Genomic DNA, 26,188 nt, shown 5'->3' with positions numbered 1-26,188 from the left:
GGTGTGGGAAAGCGGCGACGGCCTCCACCTTTGATGGAAGAGGGACGAGCCCGTCCCTTGTGACTCAGTGTCCCAGAAAGTCTATGGTGGAGAGCCCGAACTGGCACTTTGCTGTATTGATGATGAGTCCATGCTCGCTGAGTGACTCGAACAGTGCGCGAAGGTGTGACAGGTGTTCAGAAAGCGATGAACTTGCCATGAGAATGTCGTCAAGGTATACGAAAACGAAGGGGAGATCCCGTAACACTGAGTCCATGAGCTGTTGGAAAGTTTGAGCTGCATTCTTGAGCCCGAACGGTGTGCGCAAGTACTCAAACAAACCAAATGGCATGATCACTGCTGTTTTCGGGATGTCAAGGGGGCGTACGGGCACCTGATGGTATCCTCTGGTTAGGTCCACCTTCGAAAAAATGATCTTGCCAGCCAGGTGAGCTGACACATCCTGTATGTGTGGAACTGGGTAGCGGTCAGGCGTTGTCACGTCGTTGAGTCGTCGGTAGTCTCCACAAGGCCGCCAGCCACCCCCAGGTTTGGGGACGAGGTGCAGGGGAGAGGCCCAAGGACTGTTGGAGCGATGAACAATCCCTAGGCGCTCCATGGCCTCGAACTCCGCCTTTGCCACAGCAAGCTTGGTCGGCTCGAGGCGTCGCGCGTGGGCATACACAGGCGGACCAGTGGTGGCGATGTGGTGCCCCACACCGTGTTTGGCAGTAGTGGCGGAAAAGTTGGGCTGCGTGAGTGCTGGAAACTCTGCGAGCAGCCGCTGGAAACTGTCCGTGAGAGACAGCATGCTAGAGAGATGTATGGAGTCAGAGTCACTGAGCGTGCATGCATAAGAACAAAAAGTGACGGCGTCGATCAAGCGGTGGTTTTTCACGTCCACCAACAGTCCATATGCACACAAAAAATCTGACCCTAGGAGGGGAACAGCAACCTTGGCAGTAACAAAGTCTCAGCTAAATCGTTGGCCTCCAAAACACAGTTCAACGTGTCTAGTGCCGTATGTGCGAATGGGGCTGCCATTGGCGGCTTCCATGGGGGGGCCGTGAGTGTCAGCCACCACGTCCAACTGTGAGGCAGGTAATAGACTCCACTGTGCCCCTGTGTCGCAGAGGAATCGTCGGCTGGAGATGGATCGTGGATGAAGAGCAGTCTGCCAGCATGGCCGATGCTCACGGCCACTAGTGAGCGCCGGCTTTGGCGTTTCCCACTCCACTGAAGCTGCACGGAGAACGGCATCGTTTAGCCTTGGGGCCAAACTTGGCATGGTAGAAACATAAACCTGAAGACTGCTGCCGATGAGGGGTTGCTGCTGCGGCGAGCATGTGGTCATTTGGCGTTTCTGGCACTGCACCTGCAGGAAGGGCGGCTGCGCAGTGCTGCTGACTAGCCAGGAAAAATTTGTCAGCCTCTGCCGCCAGTTCTCGGCAATCAGTGATGGCAGTGTTGGCTAAAGCAGCCCTCACTTGAGTAGGCAGTTGGCGCAGGAAAAGGTGCAGGAAAAGAAAATCCGGTTTGTGTTCACTGAGCAGATCGAGCATTCTGTCCATGAGTTCGGAGGGCTTGCTGTCACCCAGCCCTTGAAGGGAGAAAAGCCTGCTGGCCCTCTCAGCATCAGACAGCTCGAACGTTTTAAGTAAATGTTCCTGCAGTGTATCATATTTCCTTTCTGCAGGAGGACGTTTAAGAAGGCTCACCACTCTCGATGCAGTAGAACTCCTGAGGGCAGACACCACGTAGTAATATTTAGTGTCATCGGCGGTGATCTCACGCAAGGCGAACTGTGCCTCAGTCTGTGCGAACCACGCTGACACCGAAGATTCCCAGAATTCGGGGAGCTTTAGAGACACAGTGTTGGCGGCCATGTCGTTCTGGATACGTCGGGGTCACCAGTGTTGAAGTTGCATTTGTAATGAGAAAACTGACAACTTCTCACATTTCAGACTCAGAGCCGTGAGTCGTTTTTATTAACACTAAGTATATCTCAAACATGGCGCTGCGCATGAACAGAAAAGCAGCGTGTCAAAACATAACCAGGTTCCTTAAAGGGACCGCAACTATTATCGGAAGCACAACATTCAAGACGGTGAATTTATTTATTTATTTTTAGAAATATGTTTATTGGTTTTCACTTTAGAAAAGACACACAAACATAAACATAACACACAACCACAACACGGCTCAGCTATATGCACAAAACAATAATTATTACAAAAACATAGTTATGACAGTTACACAGCATCAAGCAATTTCCTATTACCTTTCAAAAAATCCTTGTAACATAATATCAGACACATCCGGGTCTAAAAAATTCAGATATGGTTCCCAAAACTTAAAGAACTGGTTTGACTTTGAGTGTATTACACATGTAAGATATTCTAGAGGTACCATGCCAAACAATACATCATGCCAACCCTTAATAGTAGGCACCTTATCACTGATCCATTGCAATAGAATATTTTTTATAGCTGCGTATGTTAGAATACAGTAAAGTCTCTGATTCCTTGACATCACAAATCTGCCTGGAAGACCCATAATAAGAGACATAGGTCCCATTTCTACCCTCACACCCAGTATCTTTTCCATTTCCATTACAACATCTGACCAATAGCTCTACAGTTTATGACATGACCATAGGCAATGAGTTAAAGTACCAATCTCTGTTTTACATTTGAGGCATATTGGTGACAAAGTGTGATTAAACATATGTCTGCGGTTAGGAGATATGTGCATTCTATGTAAAATCTTGAACTGTATTGATTTAGCCCGGTTACAAACTGAAATTGCTTTAGCATAGGTCCACATATCATGCCATTCATTATCTCTTATTGTAACAGAGAGCTCAGTCTCCCATTTTTCTCTAAGCTCCTGTAGGCCTACAGCTGGTAGTGTGCGCAGAGCTCCATAAAGTAGTCTAATAGACATCGTCCCATATGTTCCAAACAGCACTCTCTCCAGGGGAGATGTTTCACAGTTATCAGTGAGAGTTGTACTTTGTAATATATAGTGTCTTATCTGTAAATAACGGAAAAAATGCTGTCTGGGAATATTGTATTTCTCAACCAGTTGACTAAATGACATTATCGTCTTATTAGAGAATAGATCATTTAACATATATATGCCATAGCCACTCCAAAGCTTAAAGCCAGCATCCATCAATCCTGGTTGGAAATCAGGATTGTTCAAGATGGGGGTGTAAATTGATGTTAGTTTTGACCTTCCTTCAAGCCTACGGGCTAGTCGCCATGCCTTAATTGTATTGAGGGTGATAATATTATCACAGAGTGATTTAATTGTTTTAAAGTTTTTGATGAACAACAAGTCCCTTAATGGGTATTTAGATAGAGAAGTTTCCACATCTAACCAGACAGACCCGTTGTTGACAAAGAACCAGTCATAAATATATCGCATATGGGCACATATTTGATATTTTCTAAAGTTCGGTAAATCTAGCCCACCTTCAGAATGCGGCATCTGCAAGGTAGTCATCTTTAGTTTGGGTTTGCGTTTGCTCCAAATGAATGCACTAAGCCAGCCATTTAGCTTTTTCACAACTGCATTTGAAAACAAAATTGGAATCATTTGGATAGGATACAGTAATCTAGGCAAAGTATTCATTTTGATCATAGCAATGCGTCCTAGCCAGGAGATTGGTAATGAACTCCAACGTTCCAGATCTTGTCTCACCTTCTCAAATAGTGGGACAAAGTTGGCTTTGTACATTTGTTGAAATTCAGGGGTTATGAATATACCTAGATATGTAAAGCCCCCTGGGGACCACTTGAAGGGGAAAGGCAGCAGCACATTAGGAACTGACTCAAGACTCCCAAGTGACATGGCTTCTGATTTTGTCAGATTAATCAGATTAATCCAGAAAATTTACTAAACAAGTCAATAACATTGAGTAATATGGGTATTGATGTTTCCGGGTTTGCAACATAGATCAAGACATCATCTGCATAAAGACTTCTTATGGTCTATCTTGTCTATTTTTAAACCATGAATAGAAGGTGTTGTCCTTATGGCCTCTGCCAATGGCTCTATGACCAAGGCAAAAAGAAGGGGGGACAGGGGACAACCCTGTCTAGTACCTCTAAATACAGAAAAGTTGCCAGACCTGATACCATTAGCTAGAATAGCTGCTTGAGGTTTATCATATAGGACCTTAACCCATCTAATAAAATTATCTCCCAAATCAAATTTGTCTAAACAGTAAAATAAATAAGACCATTCGACTCGGTCAAACGCTTTCTCTGCATCCAGAGAAAGCACCAAACCATCAATCTGCCATCTTTTAAAAACTTGAATGATATTCAGAAGACGCCTGACATTGTTAGAAGAGTTTCGTCCCTTAATAAATCCGGTTTGATCCTCCTTTATGATCTTTGGTAATAAACCCTCAAGGCGTGTGGCCAGAACTTTTGCCAAAATCTTTCTGTCAACATTTGGAAGGGATATGGGCCTATAGGAGCCACATGCCTCTGGACATTTCCCTTTTTTAAGAATGAGAGAGATATTTGCCTCTCTTAATGTCTGGGGCAATTCGTTTTTTGAGAATGCATCATTAAACATGCTAACCAATGGATCCACTAATAAGCCAGAGAATTCTTTATAGAATTCAACACAGAACCCATCAGGTCCTGGGGCTTTCCCATTCTGTAGTACTTTTATAGCATTAATCACCTCTTCTCTGGAAACAGGGGAGTTAAGAATAAGCTTATCCTCTGGTGATACAGTGGGCATTTCCAATGGAGCAAAAAAAAAATCCATCAATACAGATACACCACATGGTTGCTCTGAAGTGTAAAGATTATGGTAAAATATCTTAAGTGTCATTAATAAGCTTATTCTCATATATGAGATTGCCCTGTGCATCAACAAGGGCTGCAATGGTTTGTGACTCTGCTCTTTTCTTGGTGAGATAAGCCAGATACTTTCCAGGTTTGTCCCCATGTTCATACATCCTTTGTCTAATAAATCGAATTTTGATCTCTTCATCTTGTGTTAGAAGATTATCTAAGGTTATTTTTATTGCATTTATTTCTGCCACAATAGCAGGGGATAGGGATGCTACATAAGCCTCTTCTTTAGTTTTGAGTTCCACCATTAACTTATTTTGCTTCTCCCTTTTTTGTTTTCTTTTACTGGCTGAAAAAGCAATAATTAACCCTCTAGCAAACACTTTAGTAGTTTCCCAAAGTAAAGCTGAGTTATCTGTGGACTGGGAATTAGTAGTCAAAAAATACCCAAATTCCGTAGTGAAGTAATCAAGAAATGTTTGAACCTTCAAAATAGATGTATTCAGTCTCCAGCATCTCACCCTACTATTCACTCCTTTAATGGAGAGATCCAAAACCACTTTAGCATGATCAGAAATCAAGATGCTGCCAATAGAGCAGGACAGAGCTCTGTGCAAAGAGAGCCTTGATAGAAAAAAGTAATCAATTCTAGTATGACAGCCATGGGGAGCAGAAAAAAAAGTATATGCTTTATCAGTAGTATGAAGAGCTCTCCAAACATCTACATATCCAAGTTCCTCACAAATTGCACTGAGAGCTTTAGTTTGTGGTGAGAGAGGCATAGCTTTAGGGGGGAGCCTGTCCATCATTGGGTTTAATAAACAATTAAAATCCCCACCTACAATGGCAATATCTGACTGAATAGCAGAAAAATCCAAAAACACTTTTGTTATGAAGTCCAAAGGGTGAGCAGGAGGATAGTATACATTCAAAATAGAGATGGTCACGCCCTGTATAACACCCTTAACAATAACATATCGGCCACATTTATCTTTAACACAATCCAGTACTGAAAATTGTAAGTTCTTCTTTACCAATATAGCTACCCCTCTACTCCTTGAAGTGAATGAAGAGAAGAAAACTTGTGCAAAACCTCCCCGCTGCAGTTTTAAATGTTCTTCATCATTTAAGTGCGTTTCTTGTAAGAGAGCAATATCAGTATTACCTCTTTTCAAAAAGGTCAAAATTTTTCTTCTTTTAACAGGATTATGAACCCCTTTTATGTTCCATGTACAGAGGCGCAATTTATCATTTGACATATTGTCTGACTTTAACCATAAGCTTACACAAATAATAAGCTATACTGAGCATGTGTCATAAAACGTTAAAACAAACAAACAAACATAATGCATTCACTGAGCCAAGAGAGAAACACTGCTGATAGTGTAACAAAGAAAAACAAGTCCAACTTAAAAGTTCACGGGGGATATCCCTGCTACCTAACCTGCAGGGAACTCTAAACGTCATCCTCGGCCAGCTTAAATAGCTTGCCATCCAATCCTCATCTCTCACCATAAGTAAAGCCACTATTGAGGCGCTTTTAGCCTACACAACAACAAAAGAACCCTCAATAAGAATAGTAAAAAAAAAAAAAACACCCAAGAAGAAAAAAAAAACATTTCAGCACACTCACAGTGGCTAGACAAATAAAATATACGAGTTTTCGTTAACGTTAAGCAGGGAGGTACTACTTACAAATTTACCAGGCTAATCAGTGTCCACTTTATCATCCTCAGACTCATTGCTCTGGCTCGACCTAACGTTACCTCTGCGTCCCTCCTCCAGCAACTGTACAAGTAATGCGGCATCTTTAGGAGAGTTGAATCTCGTCTGTTTTCCATCCAATGTCACCCTCAAAGTAGCTGGATAGAGCAACGCATATGCCACATTAAGTTTCTTCAGTCGTGTCTTTGATCATCAAATGCCCTGCGCCTCCGTACCACTTCAGCCGAGAAGTTGTTGAAAAAGGAGATCTTGGGCTCCCTGGATGTAGAGCCATCTTGATCACGGGATCCTAGCCGCCTTGCCGCCTCCATTACTCGCTGTTTGTCTCAAAAGTTGTGGAACTTCAAAATCAGTGGCCTTGGACGCTGATTCGGGCCGGGTTTTGGTGCGATGGATCTGTGAGCTTGGTCAAGCTTTACGCGGTTGCCTTTCGTCGTCATTTGGAGGTGTTCGGGAATCCATGTTTCTAAAAATTTCACTGGATCTTTCCCTTCTGAATCCTCCGGTAAGCCAACGACACGCACATTACACCTGCGACCCCGATTATCCAAGTCATCGACATGTTCAAGCATATCACGAACCTGCTTTTCAAGTGATGCTATCCTAGCTTCTGAGGCTATGGCCACTTCCTCAGCATCGAGGATTCGTTTTTCAGCCTCTTCGATGCGTGTGGCAACAGCTTGAATTTGTGAGGTCTGTTCATTAATGGCATCTAGTACGGTGGAGATTTTCGTGTCGATAGCTTTCGTGAGATTATCTGATAAATTATCCAAAGCCTGGACAATGCTAGGTTCCATAGCGCTTGCCGTCGTTTGCTCACCTCTCAGGCTAGATTTCGCAGGAGTATTCTTCGTTTTTTTTCATCAATTTTTTGTCCATAGTCGATTTTTGTCCAAAATAAGTGTCTAGGTTCATATTAGGGTACCTCCCTCGCAGTTATTTCCTATGTCTTTTATACAAACACGTATTTATATAAAAAAAAGATAAAGATAGCCACTGGAGCTGCCGAACAGTGCTGCTCACTCTACGACGCCATCTTGTTCCCCCCAGACGGTGATTTTATAAACAAGTGCTTAACAAAGAGCTGAGCAAAACCTGCATGATAATGCTGTAACAAACAGCTGAGCAAAACCTGCATGGCAATGCTGTAACAAACACAGTTATGAAGGTGAATTATGCATACATTTCATGAGTGTACTACAATATCTACCTATTCGGAACCATGATTACCAGACTTTTGCTGATTGGATTAGGCATTGCCCTGGTATATCGAGGAAATCAGACAATGGTGACAGCTGTTCAAAGCCCCACAAAGTTGCCCGATATGATTGGAGCAGTGGGCAAAGCTGTCGGCACTCAGACTGTGGCAGAACTTGAACCACAACAGGGTTGTCATCTTGGAGACGCTTTCGGCTTTGCAAGGAATAAGTATTTCGGAGACCAAATGGAATTGAATTGAACAGAAATGGACAGATATGGATGAAATGGACAGATATGGACGAGTGGTGTGGACGTGTAAAGACTGCATCTGTTTGAAAGACCAAACAATCTCTATCTTATCGACATTCGGCTTCCTGAACAGCACCGGCCTCGATCAAGGCCGTTGCTGGGGCAACATTTCCCCCAGAAGGTCACTGCTGGGAGACACTCTCGCATTCTTCGCATTCCTTCCCCAATTTTCTGCGGTCGCCGTTTTTCAACCCCAGTGTGACAAGTGGGTGCGTGACCAGCGCCGCTTGCATGGCTGCAGGAGCGGACGGCTGCTTGCTTGCGCTGGGTTACCTCTACCTCCTCTCCTACCCCCTTACCCCTTCCCCCCACCCCTGATTGCCCCCTCCTTCCCCCCCTCAAGTCCCATGTTTTAAAGTGTACTTGTGTTATTGTGTGCTTGTGTGGAGGTTTTTAAATGCTCCCACACTGTACTCCTGATAGAACATTGTGGGGGGGGGGTTCCTTTTTTCCTCATCTTTCCTCATGTTACTACTGTGTTTCTTTTTCTTTTATCCCTGTCTTCCTGTCCTGTTCCCCCTCTGTAAGGACAGGTTGATGGTCAATTTCACTGGTAACAGTGATGATAAAGGGTTCATTCATTCATTCATTCATTCATAAACAAGCTCCAGTTAGTTCAAAATGCAGCAGCAAGAGTCCTTACTAGCACTAGAAAATATGACCACATCACCCCTGTCTTATCCACACTGCATTGGCTCCCAATCAAATTTCGTATTGATTATAAAGTACTACTATTGACATTCAAAGCACTGAATGGTCTCACCACAGTACCTGAGTGAACTTCTGGTCCTTTATGACCCGCCACACCTACTTGGATCAAAAAGGTGCAGGCTATCTGCTGGTACCTCGTATAGTGAAGGCTACATCAGGGGGCAGAGCCTTTTCTTACAAAGCCCCACAGTTATCGAACAGCCTTCCAAGTACTGTTTGGGAATCAGACACAGTCTCAGCATTTAAGTCTAGGCTGAAAACATATCTTGTTTAGTCAAGCCTTTTGTTAATGGGGTTTATGAGGTAAAGGTGTAGATCTGGAGGGTCCTCAGACAGAGTGTTTTGGTAAACTGGGATGTATGGATGCTGTCAGTCCCCCACTCGCTTGCTCACTCGAGTTTGTTGACGGTGTAGTGGCTGGCTGCTTTATGCTTCATGCCTGTGTTACCTTCTGGCTCTATCCTTTTAGTTATGCTGTCAGAGTTAGTTTTGCCGGAGTCCCTGCTTGTACTCAGCGCAAAATGTATACTGTACCTACTTATTCAGGTGACACTGGGCATACCTAACAACCTGTGTTTTCTCCCCCCCCCCCCAAAAAAAAAAATCTGTCCCTCTGAGTTACATGTCAATCCTGGGATCGAGGTGCTGACCTCTTCTGCTCCTCGGACCTGCCTGATCCATCCTGAATGCCCTATGTCTGGTTGGATTCTCATCACATCACTCCTGTGGAGGATGGCCCCATATGTACAGTTGGAAGTCACACTTGGAAGACACTCTGGACACTTACAGTAATGCTTTTGTGGCTGAGGACTACAGTTGGCTTGCTAACTTTGGGACTGCGGTTGTCATGAACAGTTTTGCACTCAAGTTTCCATCAATGAACAGTTATAACATCAATAAAACTGACTTCATGTTAAAACAGGGTTCTTGCAGGATTCAGTAAGTTCAATTTTAGACCTTTTTTAGACTTTTTAAGACCATTATGAAAATTTTTTTAGACCAACACGAAGCATTACAACCTGCCCTACCCCCGCCCTTCCCAAAAAAAGACAGACAATCGAGTTCAATTCTCAAAACAAAGTAATTTGTATTGGTAAACTGACTATCAGGGATACAAACTGATTGTGTGCTTATTTATGTCATATGGCAACATTAGTACAACATTAGTACATTATGTCACATAGCAACAAAAGTACAAGACAATAGAGTAATAAAGGGCATTTGTGCAGTAAATGCAGTCTGTAGGGGTTTGGTTTTTTCCCCTAACTGCAACAGAACTCATTTAAACTTTCGGTTAGTGGTGTTCTGGTAATAAAACAGCGTTATTATATAATGCACTGTTGTCAGATGATGACTTTCTTGATTGCTCATGTGAACCCCATGCTGCAAACCACAGCATCGCAGACCTCCACTTGCTGTAGCAACCATTTCAACCATATTAACAGTAAAAATGCATACACATCTTTTAAAACTAATAGTTAAAACATACATAGTAGCCCCGTAGCACACTTGCTTCCAGTTACACAGCAAACTCACGCAAGGCGGCAGCGATTTACCAATGAAATCAAGTCATACCTTGCGAGAGGTATACAAGGGAGACAGCAGGTTTTTAAGCAGTAGTGGAGCAAACAGGGGCCATTTGAGACAGAGGTGTAAAATCATTGCAAAATATGAATGCAAAATTAATAAATACTAAATAATAAAGCCAGGAAAGACACACCATTGGGGAGAGAATAATATATTTAAAAAAAAAAAGAGCACTGTTAGAAAGCTGAATACGCTGACTGGACTCATGCGCTCCATGTTGTCATGGTAACGTTGACGACATGTAATGTGCACGCTAAGATTGTCTACAGCAAGGGTGCCCAAATTCTTCTCTACAATGGGCCAAAAATTAATTCTGTGGGTGGGCCGCGGGCCAAAAAAACGAACGTCCACATTATGTTACCTTACATTTTATTGAAACGTGTCATTTTTATATAGGCTAAGATCATTAAACTCAAATGTAAATGTTTAAAGCAATTAAACACATATTTTGTATATTTATAGTAGGCCTACCTTTATTAATTTCAGAAGATGACAGAACATCCACATGGCTTATTTTAAGAGGTAGAAACATATTTGAAAGGAAAGCAACATTTCAGACTATTGAGGTTTTTCACCTGACGTCACAGGGTCACGTGACGCCCCGGTGTCCGCCATTTTGAACGGCAAGCTAGCTAATGTCAACATCATAGTACCTAGTATGTTACTGTAGCAATGTTTACGTTTAGTCATTTGGATGACTGTTAAAACCTTTCAGTCTCAAGTTTTTCCTTTACTGTATTTACTAGTTTACTGAGCCAGCCAGCCCCAGAGTGCTAGCTAGCACCAGCCAGCCAGCCCGCCCCGGAGTGCGCTAGCTAGCTAGCGCCAGCCAGCCAGCCAGCTAGCTAGTGCCAGCCAGCCCCGGAGCATGCTAGCTAGCTAGCTAGCGCCAGCCAGTCAGCTAGCTAGCTAGCTAGCGCCAGCCAGCCCCGGAGCGCGCTAGCTAGCTAGCTAGCGCCAGCCAGCCCCGGAGCGTGCTAGCTAGCTAGCTAGCGCCAGCCAGCCCCGGAGCGCGCTAGCTAGCTAGCTAGCGCCAGCCAGCCCCGGAGCGCACCCCGGAGCGCGCTAGCTAGCTAGCTAGCGCCAGCCAGCCCCGGAGCGCGCTAGCTAGCTAGCTAGCGCCAGCCAGCCAGCCCCGGAGCGCGCTAGCTAGCTAGCGCCAGCCAGCCCCGGAGCGCGCTAGCTAGCTAGCGCCAGCCAGCCCCGGAGCGCGCTCAGTAAACTAGTAAATACAGTAAAGGAAAAACTTATAACGGGCCATGTCTCAACAGACTAAGAAGTTATTTCAATGACATTTAATAACATTTTGTTTATCCTGAGGACCGAAAGTATATGAAAGTGTGAACAAATCTTAGCTGTCAGTGAACAATCCTGGTGGAAGCAGGTAAACGTCGTTCTCTAAGCCTGCTAACCTCAATTTTTGCAAATACCTCTCCCTCTGCTCGCCCTGTAAATGCCCTATGTCGCTGGATAGTGAAGGTGTTTTCTGCATCTCGCTCCTTTTTCTTTTATGTTTTTTGTTTGTCGCCTTCCTCACATTCAAACTGATTCGAGCCGTGCCGTCCAAAATGGCAGCATCACATGACTTGGTCAAGTGAGTGAAATACCTCAATATTACAAAAAGTGCTTTGGTAGCTTGAACAAGTTGAAAACAGTTGGATAAGGTCCAGGACAACCAAATATACAATTCTATTTAAAAATTAACTAAAATGTGAATTGAGCAATAATATATGCCCTTGTAACACTGTGCCTTTTAAGCCATTTGAAACCAGCTGGATTGCCCAACTTATGAAACCAGAGAGAATTTACTTTAGACTGAATGTGAAATTAGATTGAGTATTAGGTATGGAATTGGACAATGTGAACTGAGCAATATAGAACACAACACAACATTTCCCTCGTGTTGTACCTGAAAGTGTCTCAAGGCCAGTCAGTTCCTGTGTCACTTCAAAATCCTCACTGACTCCGCACAAAAATGCCATCAATTGTGCATAGTCACATATGTCGGTGCTCTCATCGCAAGCAATAGAAAAGGCCATAAATCTGGATGCTTTACCAACGATTTGTTCTCTGAGATCCTCAGCCATGTCCTCGATGCGGCGGGTAACTGTGTTCCATGATAAACTAATTTGCGAAAAGGCCTGTGTCTGGCTCGGGGACACAGTCTCTGCAGCCACAGTCAGGCAACTTTTAACAAACTCTCCACATGACAAAGATCTCCCAGATTTCGCTATCATTGCGCTGATCTTAGCTGGCCTTAGTTGCATTTTCTTGAGCAGATGACGGCTGCAGTAACGTGCGTTGTTGGGCACTGAGCCTGGCTAACAGTTTGCTAGCCTTCTGCTTTCTTATTTCACCACTGTATTTCGTAAACTGAGTTAAATGTTTTGTTTCATAATGTCTACGGATGTTGTATTCTTTCAAAACTGCCACTCTCTGTCTACAGATAAGGCACACTGCCGAGGAATCGATTTCCGTGAAAAAAAATAATCTTGCCAACTATTTTTGAATTTTCTTTTATCCGTGTGCCACTGCCTAACACAGCGCTCCATTGTAACCTCTGCTCTTCGCTTGTGTCATGAGCCTGCTGACAGGCAGAAGAGCCAGCAACTCAACAGCGCCCCCTTGTCCCCCCTTATAAAACTGTGGTCAGAAAGTGAGCTGCAGGCAACTCTTCAGAGCCGTTGGGACAGAAATTCCCAGCGGCTGGCACAGACCTGGCACTGATGGGCGGGCACAGATGGGAAAAATGAGGCGGGCCAAAAAAAACCGGAACATGGGCCAAACTTGGCCCGCGGGCCCCAAATTGGGCACCCTTGGTGTGAAAGCTCTCCGCGCTAATGTGAGCGGCTATTTAACCAACCGTTCCAGCCCAACACAGCTCCTTTTAGCGATAGTGTGCTTCAGCCTATTGCTCGCAGAACATTCTCGTTTTTCATACTTACGGTGGTGCTTGAAAGTTTGTGAACCCTTTAGAATTTTCTATATTTCTGCATAAATATGACCTAAAACATCAGATTTTCACATAAGTCCGAAAAGTAGATAAAGAGAACCCAGTTAAACAAATCAGACAAAAATATTATACTTGGTCATTTATTTATTGAGGAAAATGATCCAGTATTACATATCTGTGAGTGGCAAAAGTATGTGAACCTCTTTACTCACTATTATTCAACGCGCTATCCACACTCTTCATCGCACTGCCAACACAACCGCTAACCTTCTCTGACTGCCACAGACTGCATAAACTCGGCGGGAACTTAGAACGTAGAACTACGGTAGGCATAGTGGACAAACTGGACCGTTGCATACTTGCTGCGATCACCGGTGATTGAAGTTTTTTAGCAGGCAGACAACAACGCACAGGGGTGATAGTGTTCCGGTGCCGCGCCGGATTTCCGGCGTACCGTGGCTGGGGAAAAAAAAAAATCTAGTTCGCCCATTGTCCTGTATCATTCTGAGATGCGCAGATAGACAGCAAAGGGAATTTGCATGATATGGAACTAGTGGGAAAAAAGTGCCGTCACGGCACGAATTAGACCCTCGAGGGTCTAAAAGTGGAGTCTGGTCCATTAACACAAGAACTTTTTGCCATATTTGTGTTCAGCAAACAAGCAAGTTATTAAAACCAAGAAGTACACTCAAAAGAAGTGGCTAGAAAAAACACTCACTGGGATTAGAGCCTTACATGCTAACAAAGAAGGATTTTTCCTACGAAAGAAAAATTTACTCGCTATGTTGGGGTTCACCCAGTCGGAAACGGTCAACTTACTTCTCGGGACCCCCGCCCTCGTCTCACCCAGACGTCTGGGGGGGTTAGTCGCAAAGAAAGACAGGAACCCCAATGTAGTTCACATCTTTATTCGCAAGTTCCCCCTCAATTAGACAAGAATACAGAGGGTTATTATATACGAGTGTTATCTGTGTGTAAATGACATCACTTGTTTGATATCTGTGTGTGTGACATCATTTTGATATGTGTCTATGTATGTATGTGTGTGTGTGAGCAAGTCACATTTTAATTACATCACTGTTCTGATGGAATGTTCAGATGTATGTGTGTGTGTAAATCATAATGACATATTTCTGATGATATGACATGATAGCAAGGTACAAACAGATTTTAAAGGTCTTTGCTTACGTACACCCCTTTTAAACACAGATGTTATAAGAAAGTAAACAAAAAATAAGAACAAACCTAAACAAAGACAGTCATAAGCAAAACATCTCATATCAAGAATATGTTCTTAACATTAGAATCATAAAGTCTTAACAATCCTAAATTATATTCTGTAATTATAAAACTAACTTAAATCATTGAATGCATGTTAAGTGGTTGTTAAGTGGTTGTGGTTGTGTGTGATATCAAAGGCCATTGTGAGTGTGTGTGATATCATCGCAAACCCTGTCGCCATCTAGACACATCTCTGATCAACAATACACATTTCATATCAAAATAAACAAAATGTTCCCAAACAATGTCCAGCCAAGACATAAGGTCATTTTAACTGAACAAAATTAATCCTTAATTTTGTCACAAATAAATTACTGCCTTCTTGGTCAAGAATAATACTTATATAAACCTAACACGCTAAATTTGACATTAGTAGAATACATTTTGATCCTATTGTAGCCAGAACTAAATACAAAGACATTAGTTATGCATACTATTAATTAACTTGATGTGAAGATAATTAACAGATAATCAACAGATTACATTTTTTTTAAGATTGTGCTTATTTTTACTCTTTTGTATTTGTAATTATTTGTATCTGTACATGCACGACCCCACCAGCTCTGCTGATCAATTTATTGTGTTTAAATAAAGTTATTCATTCATTCATTCATTCATTCTGGGTTGGAAAATTATCCATCCGTTGAGTTCCCCGCATCTCAAACTACCTGGTGCTGCAGACATCGTTCTACACTAGGACACAGAAGAAAACCTGGAAGAGCATGGAGGAGTGCAACTTTTTATATGTGGCTGGGTTAAAGAGCTGGGGATCAGGGCACTAGAAGATAAATCCTGTATCATTTATGCCCAGGTAAATAGGAGTTTCTGGGGTTTGTACACATCTTTGCAATGGTTGCTAGGATGCTACAAGTTTTAGTATTGGGTGTAAACAAACCACAGCTGTTCATTTCTCATGCCTCCCTGCTCTTCTCTTCCAGCAGCCATCACAGGTCCATAGAATTTACCCACAAACGTATTTATTTATTCTGCCCACTCTGTGTATGCTGGGGGGGGGGTAAATGCAATGGAGGAACGTGATAATAATAAAGACTTGCTCTTCTTAATTTACCCACAAATGTATTTATTCCACTTGAAAGGTGTACTTCAAACCAGCTACTGGATTTGGGACACTATGACATCCTGAACTATTTAGTATTTGGCTTCAAACTTGAAAAAAATTTTCAGCTCACTACATGGCGCTTTGGATGGATGGGTGGATGGCTTGATTATTACTCAGGGTCATAATGTGTGCCCACAGTAACATTCTTATCTTTGTTATGGTTTAAATGTTTTGAGAGAGAGATTTTTATGCCTCCGCCACCGTAAGGTGCAGGAGGCATTATGTTTTCGGGTTGTCTGTCTGTCCGTGCGTCCATCCATCCTGAAACCTTGTGAACACGATATCTCAAAGGCTAATGAAAGGAATTTCACCAAACTTTCACCATTTGTGTGCTTTGGGACAAACATGAACTGATTAGATTTTGAGATCAAAAGGTCTAAGGTCAAGGTCACTGTGAGGTCAAATGTCTGTCCGAAAACCTTGTGAACACAATATCTCCAAGGCAAATGAAAGGCATTTCACCAGGTCAAGATTACTGTGAAGTCAAATGTCCATCCCCAAATCACAACTTCATAAGCCGTGTAGTCTACCGGGCGGAGGCATCCCCGTTGGCGTCGAGTTCTATCTAGTTTATTATGAGAAGCCAGGGAGTGAGGGAGAATGTCTCAGGCATCAAGAGAGGGCAGCATAACTCATTTAAAAACGAAGCAGTGTTGCATTGTTTAGTAAAGGTGCTGTGTGCAGTCATTGTTGATTTGATGTTCACTAAACTCAGGAGCATTAAAGGAACAGTCCACCGTACTTCCATAATGAAATATGCTCTTATCTGAATTGAGATGAGCTGCTCCGTACCTCTCCGAGCTTTGCGCGACCTCCCAGTCAGTCAGACGCGCTGTCACTCCTGTTAGCAATGTAGCTAGGCTCAGTATGGCCAATGGTATTTTTTGGGGCTGTAGTTAGATGCGACCAAACTCTTCCGCGTTTTTCCTGTTTACATAGTGTTGGGGTTCACCCCAGTCAGAGACCCCGATTCCTTCGTGGGCCCCCTCGGATCGATCCGGGATGAATGAAACAGGACGATAGAAACAGACAGGGGAACCAGAGAGGTTTCACATGCCAGTTTATTCGCACAGTCACTTCGTCGAAATGAAAACATTCTTGGAAACATCTTATAGTATCTCTGTGTTTATGTTTTGTCTTCATTTGGGTGTGTGTGTGTAATGGATGTGTGTCTATGTGTAAGTGTATAATGATCTTGAATCAATCATAATATAATAACATATTTCTGATCATAGTAAGGTACAGATAGATATCAGTCTCGGCTTATGATCAATATTATGGTTAATATTCATTACATAGACCATGGAATGTCTAAACACAGAATGTCTAGTCTACGGAGTCTATTCAGAGGTCAAAGACACTAGTTTGCACAGAAAGGATCTAATAATTTAACATAATTTCTTAACACATGAATGTGTGTTAAGTCAGTAAATTACATCTTGATTTCATCAACATAAGCAAAATAACAAATAACAATATGTCTTTAATAATGCTAAAACAAAGAATGTTATAAGAACATAAAAATAAGAACAACTTAAACATAAGAACAATGAGAATATGTCTGAAAGAGAGAGAACAATTAAATAACTAACAGGATTAAACTCATAACTAAATTAGGTTAATGCTTTTAAACTAAAAACCCTTAGAATCATAAGATCTTAACTATAATTATAATGTCATTATGAAACTAATCTAAAACTATAAAACTAACATTAATCACGGAATGCATTCATTAATTACGGGATCCAAATCACTACCATAGTATATTTCAAGCTTTTAAGAAGCTATAAACCTAAGTTTCAACTAAACATGAATTAACATAAACATGAACCTTAATTCTACCATTTCAGAGTGTGTGTGGGTCGATCTGACACCAAAACAGACCTTGGTGAATCTTTCAGACACCTCTCTGAATGAATACACAGTCATATCAAAAAATAAACAAAATGTTCCCAAACAATGTCCAGCCGAGACAGAAGGTCATTTTTAACTGAACCTTAAGTTAATCCTTAATTTTGTCAGCATTTTAATAAATTACTGCCTTCTTGGTCAAGAATAATACTTATATAAACCTAACACATAGGTTTATATGACCAGTGACATGAAACAAGTTCAGTTACACAAATTGAAACGTAGCGATTTTCTATGCTATGGAAAGTCCGCACTATAATGACAGGCGTACTAACACCTTCTGCGCGCTTCGGCAGCGCATTGATATGGAGCTCAGATATCAATGCGCTGCCGAAGCATGCAGAAGGTGTTAGTACACCTGTCATTATAGTGCGGACTTTCCATAGCATAGAAAATCACTACGTTTCAATTTGTGTAACTGAACTTGTTTCATGTCACTGGTCATATAAACCTATGTAAACAGGAAAAACGTGGAAGAGTTTGATCGCATCTAACTACAGCCCCAAAAAATACCATTGGCCATACTGAGCCTAGCTACAGTGGTGCTTGAAAGTTTGTGAACCCTTTAGAATTTTCTATATTTCTGCATAAATATAACCCAAAACATCAGATTTTCACACAAGTCCTAAACGTAGATAAAGAGAACCCAGTTAAACAAATGAGACAAAAATATTATACTTGGTCATTTATTTATTGAGGAAAAGGATCCAATATTACATATCTGTGAGTGGCAAAAGTATGTGAACCTCTAGGATTAGCAGCTAATTTGAAGGTGAAATTAGAGTCAGGTGTTTTCAATCAATGGGATGACAATCAGGTGTGAGTGGGCACCCTGTTTTATTTAAAGAACAGGGATCTATCAAAGTCTGATCTTCACAACACATGTTTGTGGAAGTGTATCATGGCACGAACAAAGGACATTTCTGAGGACCTCAGAAAAAGCATTGTTGATGCTCATCAGGCTGGAAAAGGTTACAAAACCATCTCTAAAGAGTTTGGACTCCTCCAATCCACAGTCAGACAGATTGTGTACAAATGGAGGAAATTCAAGACCATTGTTACCCTCCCCAGGAGTGGTTGACCAGCAAAGATCACTCCAAGAGCAAGGCGTGTAATAGTCAGCGCGGTCACAAAGGACCCCAGGGTAACTTATAAGCAACTGAAGGCCTCTCTCACATTGGCTAATGTTAATGTTCATGAGTCCACCATCAGGAGAACACTGAACAACAATGGTGTGCATGGCAGGGTTACAAGGAGAAAGCCACTGCTCTCCCAAAACAACATTGCTGCTCATCTGCAGTTTGCTAAAGATCACGTGGACAAGCCAGAAGGCTATTGGAAAAATGTTTTGTGGACGGATGAGACCAAAATAGAACTTTTTGGTTTCAATGAGAAGTGTTATGTTTGAAGAAAGGAAAACACTGCATTCCAGCATAAGAACCTTATCCCATCTGTGAAACATGGTGGTGGTAGTATCATGGTTTGGGCCTGTTTTGCTGCATCTGGGCCAGGACGGCTTGCCATCATTGATGGAACAATGAATTCTGAATTATACCAGCGAATTCTAAAGGAAAATGTCAGGACATCTGTCCATGAACTGAATCTCAAGAGAAGGTGGGTCATGCAGCAAGACAACGACCCTAAGCACACAAGTCGTTCTACCAAAAAATGGTTAAAGAATAATAAAATTAATGTTTTGGAATGGCCAAGTCAAAGTCCTGACCTTAATCCAATGTAAATGTTATGGAAGGACCTGAAGCGAGCAGTTCATGTGAGGAAACCCACCAACATCCCAGAGTTGAAGCTATTCTGTACGGAGGAATGGGCTAAAATTCCTCCAAGCCGGTGTGCAGGACTGATCAACAGTTACCGCAAACGTTTAGTTGCAGTTATTGCTGCACAAGGGGGTCACACCAGATACTGAAAGCAAAGGTTCACATACTTTTGCCACTTTCAGATATGTAATATTGGATCATTTTCCTCAATAAATAAATGACCAAGTATAATATTTTTGTCTCATTTGTTTAACTGGGTTATCTTTATCTACTTTTAGGACTTGTGTGAAAATCTGATGATGTTTTAGGTCATATTTATGCAGAAATATAGAAAATTCTAAAGGGTTCACAAACTTTCAAGCACCACTGTACATTGCTAACAGGAGTGACAGCGCGTCTGACTGCGTCTGACTGACTGGGAGGTTGCGCAAAGCTCGGAGAGGTACGGAGCAGCTCGTCTCAATTCAGATAAGAGCATATTTCATTATGGAAGTACGGTGGACTGTTCCTTTAATATTCACATAGTGCATGAGCTTTGAACCCATGTCGGTGTTTGTAGTCCTTCATGCACATACGAGTTCATCATAAACCTGAACACGCACAGCTCGTAGGGAGCTGGCATTTTAGTTACTTTTATGCATGATTATTGGTTTGCTCCAAGAGGTTGTGGATATCTACTGACAAGTTCTTTTCTGAGGTAAATTTAATTTGTACCAACATGGACCACTCGAATGAGATTAATATATCATCTGCCAAGAAAAAAGTGGCTGTAGTCGGAGGTGGCTTGGTAAGCTATCTTTATGGCATGCTTCATTATACAGGGAAATACTTTTTATTTCACCTAAAAGATGCATCGTATTCCTGATTGACCTATTTACGACAAGATTTCAGTTTTCAGATTTCTTAAAAGTGTCATTTATTTTGAAAGATACAGACGCATATGCGAGGGCTCAACAAATTGTAACTGATTGACATCACAGTCCTTCTATGGTGGTAGAAATATAAACTAGATGAAAAAAAATCATGTTGCTGTATATTTGTTCTATATGCACAAAATGAAAACACGAGTTTTACAATAATTATTCAACACCAACAAAAATCACTAAATGTAAAGAATTGGTAGGACTGAATGTGACTACACAACACAAAGTGGGAAATCATGGACTGTGTAAAAATGAACAGAAGGAAAAAAAACCAAAAATGCTTAGATGTTTTTACATTTGTCCAGAGATATTTAATTATATTTTTTACAGTAACATTAAACAATGCTGTCTTGTTTTTTAGACACATGATCAAGCTGCCTTTCTTCTGATATAGGTTGGTGGCTTAAATGCATGCTTCTTTGCAAAAAGAGGATTTGAAGTTGCAGTATTTGAAGCTCGAGAAGGTATGTATAGATTGAGTTATTACAAGCAGAGAATGTTTTAGCACATTTATTAAGTATGCATTTGTAAACAATGGAGATTTACCTTTTTAAATACAATTATAGATCTGAAATATGGAACAGCTAATAATAATAATAATAATAATAATAATAATAATAATAATAATAGCATTGAATATTATCATGTTTAGCTGAATTTAATTAACAGATATTCGCTGTGCCAAAACTGTAAGGGGCAGGAGCATCAATCTAGCCCTCTCCCATAGGGGACGCCAAGCTTTAAAACATGTTGGAATGGAAGACAAGGTATCACCATAATGACTGTGTTTAATATGATATACTCACTCTCTCATTTATACACACACGGCACGGTGGTATAATGGTTAGCACTGTTGCCTCACAGCAAGAAGGTTCTGGGTTTGAGCCCAGCAGTTGATGGGGGCCTTTCTGTGTAGAGTTTGCATGTTCTCCCCGTGTCTGTGTGGGTTTCCTCCGGGTGCACCGGTTTCCCCCACAGTCCAAAGACACAGGTTAGACCAGGGGCGTATCAAGCTTTCCAAAAGTGGGGGTGTTCTGGAATGGGGAAGACATATCATTAGAGATCGGTTTATGGCTATATACATGCCCGGCGTGTACACTGTGATGTATTGTCAATGACCGATATGGAACTTTTTCATACCCATGGTCCATGGATGAAAATGAAAGGGAGGACAGCAGAAAGCCTATAAATCCAGTTGACTCCAGCCAAGTTCTGCATTTCATGCAGAGAGCTATCATGTTGGGTTTTGGTGTTGTTACTGCCAGGGCTATGTAATTATTCAGTAAGTGAAGGCAAAAAGTATTGAGTGATAATTCTACGTAACAGAATACTGTTCTATAACAGAGATGTCAGTATTGCTGCCTACACTGGTATACACTGATATAAACAAAACCAAAAACTTCACATAGCCCAAGAAGTCATACACAGTGTATAGATCATTCAACGTTTGATAATCACACGAGTCGACACGAGTCACATTAGCATAGCTAATATTGCCTCTCTCTCTAGCTGGCTAGTATGCTACTAACATTAAGCATTTCAATCAATACTGCCTTAAATAAAACTGGTGCATCACGGATCCTCGATCTTGAAATGAGTGCAGTGGTTGAGTGATTGAGCAGTAGGTTACTCAAAGTAGTGGCACGTTTGCAAGCCTGTAGGTGCAGGCAAGGCAAGGCAAGTTTATTTATATAGCACATTTCATACACAATGGCAGTTCAATGTGCTTTACAGAAGTAAAAACAAAAACAGTAAACAATAGAGAAATAAAATTACATAAAATTATTTTATTTTTATTCTAAAACAATTAATTAAAAGAATTAAAAGAAATTAAAAGAAAATAATAAGAATTAAACAATAGTAAAAATAAAATAATAAAATGAAGTAGTAGTTCAAATAGGATGAGAAAGAAAAGAAAAAAAACCCAGCAGAATAGAATAAAGAATAAAATAGGATAAAGTTAAAGTAAATTTAAAACATGCAGAGAAGTAAAGATTATAAAGAATGTAAAGAAGACAATATTAATTATTTAACAGAAAGCATCTGAAAACAGCTTGGTCTTTAGTCTAGATTTGAAGCTGCCAACAGCAGGAGCATTTTTAATGTCCTCTGGGAGTTGGTTCCATAGCTGTACTGCATAGTAGCTAAAAGCTGCTTCACCACACTTTGTTTTAACAACTGGTTTTAATAGTAAATTTTTCTGTTTTGATCTGGTAGATCTGATTGGGTTAGGCCGCTGCAACATATCAGAGAGGTAATTGTCCCCTGTACCATTTAGAGATTTGTACACCAGCAGCAATGCTTTAAAGTCAATTCTGTAGCTTACTGGAAGCCAGTGAAGGGACCTTAGAATTGGAGTAATGTGCTCTGTTCTTTTTGTTCGTGTGAGAACCCTCGCCGCTGCATTTTGAACCAGCTGAAGTCGTTTGATGGTCTTTTGGCAAGCCTGTGAAAAGGCCATTGCAGTAATCAACCCTACTAGAGATGAAGGCATGTATTAGTTTTTCCAGATCATTTTTTGACATAAGTCCTCTTAGTTTGGAAATGTTTTTTAGGTGATAAAATGCCGTTTTAGTGATTGCTTTCATGTGACTGTCAAAGTTTAGCTCGCTGTCAATGAAAACACCAAGATTTTTAACCATTTCTTTAGTTTTAATCCCTTTTGTGTCAAGAATAGTGGTAATCCTGAGTCTTTCATCTTTTTTTCCAAATAGAATTACTTCTGTTTTATCTGTGTTCAGCTGAAGAAAATTTTGTGACATCCAGCTATTGATTTGATCGATACACTGGTAGAGACATTCAAGGGGGGCATAATCATTAGGTGATAGAGCAAAATAAATTTGGGTATCATCTGCATAGCAGTGATACAAAATTTAATTTTTATTGATAATTTGCCCAAGTGGGAGCATATAAAGGTTGAAAAGTAATGGTCCAAGAATCGACCCCTGGGGGACACCACAGGTCAAGGACATTGACATTGAGGAACAATTTCCCAGGGTAACAAAGAAGCTTCTATCTTTTAAATATGATTTTAACCAATTGATAACTTTACCAGTCAATCCAACCCAGTGTTCAAGTCGATATAGCAGTATGTTGTGATCAACAGCATCAAAAGCTGCACTGAGGTCCAGTAATACCAGGACCGATGTTTTGCCTGCATCAGTATTAAGACGTATGTCATTTATAACTTTAATCAGTGCTGTTTCAGTGCTATGATTGGCACGAAATCCTGACTGAAAATTATCAAAACGGCTGTTTGATATCAAGAAGGCAGTTAATTGATTGAAGACAATTTTTTCCAGGATTTTCCCGATGAATGGTAGATTTGATATTGGCCTGTAGTTATTTAACACTGAAGGATCCAGATTATTTTTTTTAAGAAGGGGCTTTACAACAGCTTTTTTTAGGGACACAGGAACAACGCCAGTCTCCAAGGATGTATTTATAATTTGAAGCACATCTGTAATTATAAGATGAAGAACAGACTTAAAAAAGTTGGTGGGCAGAATGTCCAGTTCAGATGTTGAGGAACTGAGATTCTGTACAGTTTTTTTCAAGAGTCTCATAATCAATTAAACAAAATTCTGACATTGTGTTGAAGTTATCTATCTGTGTCATTGGTGATTGCAGTTTTTCAATTTTTTGCAACTGAGATATATTATGAAAAATATTCTGCCGTATTTTATCAATTTTACCTTTGATAAAGGATGCAAACTCATTGCATTTATTAACTGAGAGAAGTTCAGGTGCTAATTGTGGTGGGGGATTAGTTAGCTTCTCTACTGTTGAAAATAGCACACGGGCATTGTTCATATTCCTGCTGATGATGTTGGAGAAGAAAGACTGTCTTGCTTTACGAATTTCATAATTATAATTACAAAGCATCTCTTTATGGATTTGATAATGGATGTGAAGTTTAGATTTGCGCCATTTTCTTTCAGTCTTTCTACATTCTCTCTTTAGCAGTTTAACAGCCGGGTACTGCTTCCATGGTGCTTTCTGCTTATCATTGACTCTTTATTTTGAATGGAGCAATATCATCCATAATTTGGGTCATATTTAAATTAAAAAATTCCAGTAAATCATCTACAGAGTCTGACATTTTGGTTGAGTTCTGAGAGAGAGCTTGCTCAAAAAGAGCACGTGTTGTCTTTTATGACTCTCCTACCTATAGTCGTTGAGCTATTCTGAATGTGAGGAGACATAGAAACTTCAAAGAAAACACAGAAATGATCAGATAAGGCCAGGTTAACAACAGTATTAGACACAGTAAGACCCTTTGTGATGACGAGGTCAAGAGTATGACCACGAGAGTGGGTCGGCCCCTGTACATGTTGTACTAGGTTAAAGTTATCAATAATTGCAAGTAGTTCTTTGGCATAAATGTTATCAGTATTATCTACATGCAAGTTAAAATCCCCAGATTTAATAAAGACAATCAAACTCTAAGCAAATGACTGATAACAGTTCACCAAACTCTTCAAGAAAGACTTTGGCTGAATGTCTCGGAGGCCTATAAATAGTTAATAATAATAATAATAATAATAATAATAATATGTTAGGAGAGCACGTAACAAGTGCACATAAGTGTTCAAAGGACATAAAATCACCAAGTGAGGATTGTTTACATTGAAAAGAGACTTTGAATATATTTGCGATCCCTCCACCTTTCCCTTGTCGGGTAACATTCAAAAAATTTAAATTTGGGGGAGCTGCTTCAATAAGGGTGGTAGCACTATTTGCTTGATCCAGCCAGGTTTCAGTTAGAAGCAAAAAATCAAGATTGTGTTTGCAAATAAGATCATTAATTAAAAATGACTTGTTTAAAAGTGATCTAATGTTCAGAAGAGCTAGCTTTACAGAAATTCTAGAAGTAATATCTGGTTGTGCATCCTGATGCTGTTTTAAAACAGGAAGGAGATTAGATTGGTTCACCCCCAGGGTTAAATGTGCTCTATGTTTTCTGTTTCTTATCAACACAGGAATAATGTCAACATCGGGTCCCAGCTTGTTTTCAACACTAAACCCATTTGCAGGGACCCAGAGTACATCAAACAAGACTTTCTAAATGTTCCATTTGGTTTGAGGGTGAAAGGATTGGAGATGACATGTATCTTTTGGATGGTGAAAAAGATTTGTAGCCAGCTGAAAGTCCTGGACGAACACAATTTTGATGAACTGGGTACACTGCTTGTCGCGACAGATTTGGGCTGGAAAAAGAGAGTGTAGCCATTGGGAACAATTTTTTCATGCTATTTGGGAAATCCATCCGAGGAGAAGTGGAGTCGTCTGTCCTTGAATGTTGGGAGGCCTGCAAGTCAGATGTTTGTGTGTCCTTGATGACGACTTGCAAAGACGATTGTTTAGGCTTTGTAACTATGTCAGTCTGCGACATCTTATCAACTGTTTTCCTTGGTGCTGGCTGAGAAAAGATTGCAAGTTTGTAGTGGTCTGCTAAGACTTTGGCTCCAATCCAGCTGAGTTCAGTGCTATTTGGCTTGTAAAATTCTCTACGATTCCAAAAAAGATTAAAATTGTCTATGAAGTTCATACCAAATGAAGAACAAGTTTTTCCAAGCCAGGTGTTAAGACTGAAGAGTCGAGAAAAAGCAAAACTTCCTCTCGCTGGGAGTGGGCCACTGATAAAAGATTGAATTCCAGTCTTATAGAGCTCAGAAAAAAGTTTTCTGAAATCATCTTGGACAAACAGCTGTTCTCTGAAAACATCATTTGCTCCCACATGCACAACAATATGTTTAATAGTTTTATGCTCGGACATGAGTTTCAAAATGCTGTCTTTGGTGTCAGAGATGGATGCATTTGGAAGACAACAAATAATCATCTCATAACCTTTTAATTGTCTTACAGTGGAATCACCAAGAACAAGGGTTGTG

At 40.9% G+C, this 26,188-nt stretch overlaps 1 protein-coding gene across 1 annotated transcript in view; it reads left to right on the top strand.

Annotated features, from left to right (window-relative positions):
• The window catches only part of LOC132888902 (kynurenine 3-monooxygenase-like), a 77,761-nt gene that overhangs the window by 17,370 nt on the left and 34,203 nt on the right, over positions 1-26,188 (top strand). The window contains exons 3-4 of the mRNA XM_060924995.1: positions 20,689-20,758; positions 20,964-21,061. Of these exons, the coding sequence (XP_060780978.1) occupies positions 20,689-20,758; positions 20,964-21,061 (168 nt within the window). The remainder of the gene's footprint in view (positions 1-20,688; positions 20,759-20,963; positions 21,062-26,188) is intronic.

The sequence above is a fragment of the Neoarius graeffei genome, chromosome 7, assembly GCF_027579695.1.
Source record: "Neoarius graeffei isolate fNeoGra1 chromosome 7, fNeoGra1.pri, whole genome shotgun sequence".
Lineage (NCBI taxonomy): Eukaryota > Metazoa > Chordata > Actinopteri > Siluriformes > Ariidae > Neoarius > Neoarius graeffei.
This window is presented reverse-complemented; position numbering and strand designations above follow the sequence as displayed.